The sequence below is a fragment of the Lissotriton helveticus genome, chromosome 9 (assembly GCF_964261635.1).
Source record: "Lissotriton helveticus chromosome 9, aLisHel1.1, whole genome shotgun sequence".
Lineage (NCBI taxonomy): Eukaryota > Metazoa > Chordata > Amphibia > Caudata > Salamandridae > Lissotriton > Lissotriton helveticus.
This window is the reverse complement of record NC_136070.1, coordinates 1,217,651,342-1,217,658,451: the sequence shown is the minus strand read 5'-3', so window position 1 is coordinate 1,217,658,451 and position 7,110 is coordinate 1,217,651,342. Positions and strand designations below refer to the sequence as shown.

Genomic DNA, 7,110 nt, shown 5'->3' with positions numbered 1-7,110 from the left:
GGCCGACTGCCGGAGTTCGAGCCGCTTACGGGACCGCTCCCGTCTAGCCTTCGAAGTCAGGGCCCGGCAGTCGGAACAGGCCTTGTCGTCGTGGTCGACGCCGAGACAGTGGAGACACCGACGGTGAGGGTCCGTCACCGAAATCAGTCGGTCGCAATCCTCACAGGGCTTGAAACCAGGCATCCCTACCGGCACCGATTAGGAGTCGAAGACTCGAAAAAGATCAAAAAGAGAGTTAGTCAAAAAGTGACTAAGGTACCACTTTTTCCAGATCTGCGCTGCTGGCGCGGAAAAAAGAAGAACTGACGTCAGCACGCGGAGGGGGCGTCTAAGTACTCTGACGACGTCATCACGGCACCGACGACGGACACGGAGCTGCAGACGACGCCTACCGACGCGCAAGGGTAACGCAAAAAATTCCGGATCCAGTCTGACGCCTGGGGATATTCTAAGGTAAGGAATCTAATACTAACGTGTCTCTTTCAGATGCCAGCATATCCCAGTAACCCTACCGCATCAGTTTTCAATTGCTACAGTAAACACATTTCCCAGTATGCCCAGTGCTCACACATTACCAGTTTTCATAAAATGCCAGCAAGCCTGCATTACCAGTTTATATCAAAAGTTGGCACAATAAATTTGACATATATTCACACATTCAATTCAGCCCTTCGGAGTAATAAATAAGGGGTCCGTAGGTCGCACGCTACTCCACCATTCCAGCGTGTATACCCCAAGAGCATCATGGTTAATGTAATTTTCTTGAAAGCGGGTGCGCTTTTCAAAAGAATCGAAGTGTAATTGCAAGGTTGCAGGCCAACTCTGGACACCGGTGTTTCAGGATTATTGTCCTTCATCAGCAGAGTGTAGGGCAGTTTTCAGGGGTTGCTGTGCAGGCTGCCAAAGTGTTCTCAGGTATGGTACCTCTCCAGGCGCGTAGGGCGTTACCTCAGCTCGTCAGCTGAAAGGCTCAAGGGAGTCGTGTTAAGTAAGGGGTCCGTAGGTCGCACGCTACTCCACCATTCCAGCGTGTATACCCCAAGAGCATCATGGTTAATGCAGTTTTCTTGAAAGCGGGTGCGCTTTTCAAAAGAATCGAAGTGTAATTGCAAGGTTGCAGGCCGACGGTGAGGGTCCGTCACCAACATCAGTCGGTCGCAATCCTCACAGGGCTTGAAACCAGGCATCCCTACCGGCACCGATTAGGAGTCGAAGACTCGAAAAAGGTCAAAAAGAGAGTTAGTCAAAAAGTGACTAAGGTACCACTTTTTCAGATCTGCGCTACTGGCGCGGAAAAAAGAAGAACTGACGTCAGCACGCGGAGGGGGCGTCTAAGTACTCCGACGACGTCATCACGGCGCCCACGACGCCGACGACGGACGCGGAGCCGCAGACGACGCCTACCGACGCGCAAGGGTAACGCAAAAAAAATCCGGATCCAGTCTGACGCCTGGGGATATTCTAAGGTAAGGAATCTAATACTAACGTGTCTCTTTCAGATGCCAGCATAGCCCAGTAACCCTACCGCATCAGTTTTCAATTGCTACAGTAAACACATTTCCCAGTATGCCCAGTGCTCACACATTACCAGTTTTCATAAAATGCCAGCAAGCCTGCATTACCAGTTTATATCAAAAGTTGGCACAATAAATTTGACATATATTCACACATTCAATTCAGCCCTTCGGAGTAATAAACACACACGTTCACATGTAAATAGCCTTTAATAAAGCATTTCTGCAGTGCTTCAATCTGTTGAAAACAGACTTCCATTTGCTCATTAATAATTGATAGATAAAATGCTGACAGGTTATAAAGTACAACTCCAAAATTTCATTGCATAAGAAATGTATCTCAAAATATATGTACAAACTAATTTTGGTCCAGTTTTTTCATATAAATATACACAATAAGAAAATAATATAAATACAGGTCTTTGAATTATAATTAGTGTTAAAATTGAAACAAATGTCCCTAAATTACCTTCCCTTTTACCTCCTAATGAAAACAGTTGGAGGCATCCTGATTTTATAGTCTAACATCCACCCTGTGGAACCAGCCATCTCTCAATGTCTTCAATGTCTTTCTGTGTCTGTAACATCATATTTTACACACAGGCACCCTGAAACTTATTGACTTGGAGTGCAACAACACTATTCCTGTGCTGTGACACAGCAATAAAGGACTTGGCACTTGTAGATCATGCGTTGCGCGGTGTGAAATGCTTTGTCTTCTCATTCTGCCAAGGTACGTTGAACACCATGCCACCCAGTGCAATGGGGAAGCCTGGTTTGTAGTACTGAAGCAATGTAATTGCCAGGAAGTCTTCCAAGGAATGACAGAATGCCAATACTGGCACAGCTGGGATAAATGCTTTGCTTTTTCATAGGTTGGACTCATCAATGGGCCTCCGGCAATAAGGACAACAGTTGTGCTGCAGCACCAAGAGCTCGTAATCCTCAGTGTGGAACATCTGTAAGAAAAAAAGAGTTCACACTTTTAATAGAATTCACAAGATGGTCTCTGGTACCTAAAATCACATCTGGTGGTATCACTACTCATATGTGGCACTACACGAGCATGTTAAGGCTTTCCTGAGAACAGCATCATAAAACTGCATTGGCTAGGCAAGTGAAGCTTTCCAGAGTGGGAAGAGGGGCAAGTCTGCAGCAACTGAAAGAAGGCATTTAGTGTATAGCTGTAGTCCACATTTAATACAGTGTTTGTTAAGACTCAATAATGCACAGGGGTAGGAAAATAACATGGAGTGTGGGTGGCGGTTGTGTTTAAAAGATAAGAATATGTAAGCAGTGTGCAGTTCAAACAACTAAGTTAATCAGACAGTATACTGTAGAATGAATGCAGCAACCAGGGGTACAGAATATGTTGTAGAAGGAAGCCTAAGAAGAGTAGACATGGCCACCGATACTGACCCTGCTTAGAAGACAAGGAGAAAAGTTACCCTGATAAAGAGAAACTAGAACAAAGCACAGCTGGCTAAAAACTTTTCATGAGAGGCAACTTAAGGACACAGCCTACTTGAGGAGCCACAATGATCAGCAGTCCATCCCACCTGAATTGACAGCCAAACAGCAGGGCCATCAACATCACGTGAAGATTAAGGACTGAACAGAAGTTACGAGGGCAATGTTTGCCTCATGCACTCCACTCCTGTGTTGCTTCCTTGAACCTGCTCCCTGAACACCATTGCGCACCTGGGATTGTGACTCAATATTGAAGAGGAAGCTATCTAGGGGAAAACGTTTTACCGCTCCCTTCTGTATCATGCCTACGTTCATTGGCATCGAATGAAGCCTTCATGAAATTTCTGACATACCACTAGCTCCCGTTTCCTCCCTGGAGCTAAACACCATTGTGGTGTTGTGTATAACGCAGGCCTGGTTATGCTTAATCAGGAATATTTGAACCAACCATTTACGACCTACATTTACCAAGTTCAAGCTGCTGAAACTGTTTGATGTTACCAAACTCTAAACTCCGTCAACCCCATTCCTGTTGAATGCTTCCTTGTTTAAAAGGTGCCCTCTGCACCCTGGGTTCCTTTGACACAGTTAAATCCTAGTTGTTACCCGACGTGCTTCCTTGAAGATTTGTAAAAACCCCTGAGTGGCAACCTTTGGTGCTATCCAGTCTCCTGGCACTATTAAGCTTGTCTGTGTCTAGTTTATCTCACCCCAATGACACCCCTGAACCTTGAACTCCGCCAACTGCCAGGCGAAAACTAGAGTTGTTGTACAGACAGCCTCATTTAAACTTCAATGAAGCAGCTCCTTGGCCAGTCACTGTTTGGTTGGATTCCCATTTCCAGTTTGAATGGTGGGTCGTGGGTTTGCAGTATATAAGAACACCACAGAACGACCTATCCTGCTGCAACCCCCCTGCCAAAGTAGATAGGAAGGGATGATCATGGAGATTAAAAATCAGACTGTACTTGCCACAGATGTATCTTAGATTCATTACCTGGTGAGTCCCTCTGGGGGGATTAGGAATACGCATAGTGAGATCCCTTCAGCGTTTCCGAAATCAACAAACCCCTGATCATAGGATAACTCTGAAGTAAACTACAAGGTAAATGGTTACAGGGTCTTTTAGTAGAAAAACTGAAAAACTATTTTGGGGTGTATATTGACCAAGTAAGGTTATAGAAACCTATGGGTTTATTAGTTTGATCATCAGTTCAACTGTCTCGCATCTCCAACAGTCAAGAAACACATTCTGTTTGTAGAAGATGGGTCTCCGATACAGCATTGACATTTATCACGTGCATTGATTTGTGGCATACTGTAAGGGGTTCCATACCCTTACCCCTCCTATGCGTGAGCCTTGATTGCTCACCTTTGCTACACTTAGATATTCAAATGTACAAAGGGAGCCTTGACTAAACATATTCAGTGCAACAGAATCCAAATAATGCCCAGTAACCACTTCTGGCTCCAGGGCCCAACATCACCTATTACTAACAGTATATTTCCAGGGCAGTACAGTTTGGTTTGTGAAATCCCAAAACCAACAATTAAAAAAAAAAAAAAAAAAAAACCTGTAACACGGTTGCCGGAATGTAGATGACAGATGTCTCCAGTGAGTATGCAGTATTATAAACATGGTCTTGGAGGAGTGAGAAAGAAGCTACTTGCTGTAACTTAAGTTCTTCAGCTTCGGTATCATTTATAGATTCAAATGCTTGAATCATTTCCTATGCTCAGGCTGGAAATACCTAGTAACTTTAAATAGCAGTAAAATGTGTTAAAATGAGCCTGCGACCATCACTCCTCCCTTGTCAGAAGCGACCATCCCTCCTCCCTTGTCAGAAGCGACCATCCCTCCTCCCTTGTCAGAAGCTCACTACTTATTTTGTGTATTCTTTGTGCTACAAAATCTGAACTATGGTAGGAAGAAGAGAGCCGAGCATTTCCACCTCACTGGCAGACGTTTGGGTTGTTTCAAAAGAGGTGGATGTGATAGTAAACAATTGCAGAATGAAGTGGAGGTGCTGGGCAGCAGCTGATGCCACGCTTCTCATGGAGTGCACCCAAACACGACCTGAAGTGAACGCATAGCTTTTGTGTGGCATAAAGTGATGCAGGCCAAAAACCAGTGGGCAATGCCCTGTTTAGACAGAAGGTACCAATGACAACTCAGGTTCAATTTGTGGTATCAAGGGAGTGAGATTGAGAGGTGCCCCTCATCTTCTCAGTCATTTTTTTTTTAACGTTTACAGCCTAGGCCCCTGCCTGAACAGTAACCTTAGCAGTAGCTAAGACTGTGTTGAAGGAAGTACTGGAGATCTTGTCCGCCATATTGGTTGTGGCCACCTTTGCATGTCTGGAACTATGAAAGGATGTGGAAGGAACACGTCTGTACTGCAGGACCCTTAGGAAACATGTTGTATCAATCTTTTTTAATGCTTTGCAAGGGATCTGCATAATTGCCAAATGAGTGTCCATGGAAGGGCATGTCAAGAAGAGGTGAAGGGGGGGTCAAATTCCTTTTAGATGACACCGTACTAAGAGTTTCTACGCCAGTCTTAACCCGACCCACTGTTGTGGGTGGAAAGAGACCCTTTTCTTAATATAGCCCTCACTCACTCTAATAGTGACATGCTTCATCATGAGGCTCACCCTAACTCCTAAAGGACGGGGTGGGCTCAACCCTATTTCAGGGAGCATTGATGAAGATATTGTGAGTGGGGGTGTAACGTTTAAAGATAAAATCCCTCCAAAAGTATTCTTTATTAGTGGAGAGGGAGAGCAGGTGGGATGCGAAAAAGTAACTTCCCCCAAAGACGTGAGTGCAAGAGTGGGCATGCAAGTTACATGTGTCACACTGCAGGATTATTTGGAACAAGTCTGATACTTGTCTTGGAATTATTGTTTTGAAGTTTCACATTCCATGAGAACGTATCCAAATCTTCTCTGACTGATTAGTTCTTCCCTGCTTTCTGAGGGTTTCTTTCCTTTGAAAGAAAATCCACCTTTTTGTGTCAGGGAGAAGTACAGGTTCCCCTCAACAGGCGGGGGGAGTTGGGAAATGGGGTCCCAACCTGAGGGCAATCCCTGGGATAATGCCCATTATCAATCGTGTGTCGGAGTACTGTGTCTAGAGGTGGCGTCAATTCGGAATGGGATACGGATTCTAAACTGACCTGATAAATAACCATTTAAACATTGTGATGTATTCCTATAGGTTCTGTATCGATCCCCCTATTCCTGACCCTGTTCTGGTTAATAATTAACTAGCAGCCATCCCACGGTACAAAAAACCGTTATCTGATTAAGCCACACCACGGCACAGGAACGCGTTATCTGATTAGGTCATAACGCTTGCCATCTAATTAGGCAAGCACTATTCCTCCAGCCCCTGATAAGGCATACGGAGTTCTCAAAACAAATCAAACCTATGACAACCTGGGAAAATCCCTGCGGCCATTGTTTTGATTTCACCGAGAACTTCAGCAAAAGAATGTGCGAACAAGCCCGTTCGTATGACATCCTTATTGACGTATCCATGTCCATCCTTACGTCAATCTCGGCACCTCACAGGTATAAATATTACCGACATTGCCTTAAGCAAACACACGCGGTGGTGACGAGATCGGAGCAGCGAGACGTGCTGAGGAGCCCAGCAGAGAGCGAAGCCCACACGCGCTGCCCCGCCTTCCTGACGCGCTGAGAACGAGACGCTGCTTTTCTCCTACCGAGAAATCCAGCTCCGGCGCTTCCAAGCAGCCCTCGCAGGCAGCTGGAATATCAAGACCAGAGACGAGAGATACCAGCCCTCAATCATTCTAGACCTCAGGTACAGAACTGAACAACCCCTTGCAGAGAATTCTTGAGTCAGTCCCTTGGCAAAACAAACTTAACTTAAACTGCTACTTATCTACTCCCGCCCACGTATTAGGCTTAGGTCAGGTACACTGGGGTAGGCGTGGTTAGAAGCACCAGTTGAGTACGATTAGTCAAATGTATATATGTATGTATCTATTTTATCAGTTTTAAATATCATATGGCTTAGAAACCATATCAATGCTTCTGCAGTATTATTTTATACTCCTGCTTTTATTGTATGCACTTTACTTAACCATAAGTATCG

The 7,110-nt window shown here is 45.0% G+C and overlaps 1 protein-coding gene across 1 annotated transcript in view; it reads right to left on the bottom strand.

Moving 5' to 3' along the window:
• Positions 1 to 1,705: 1,705 nt before the first annotated feature.
• Positions 1,706 to 7,110, bottom strand: part of IFT122 (intraflagellar transport 122) — a 402,329-nt gene continuing 396,924 nt past the window's right edge. The window contains exon 29 of the mRNA XM_078661691.1: positions 1,706 to 2,473. Within this exon, the coding sequence (XP_078517817.1) occupies positions 2,384 to 2,473 (90 nt within the window). The 3' untranslated portion in view covers positions 1,706 to 2,383. The remainder of the gene's footprint in view (positions 2,474 to 7,110) is intronic.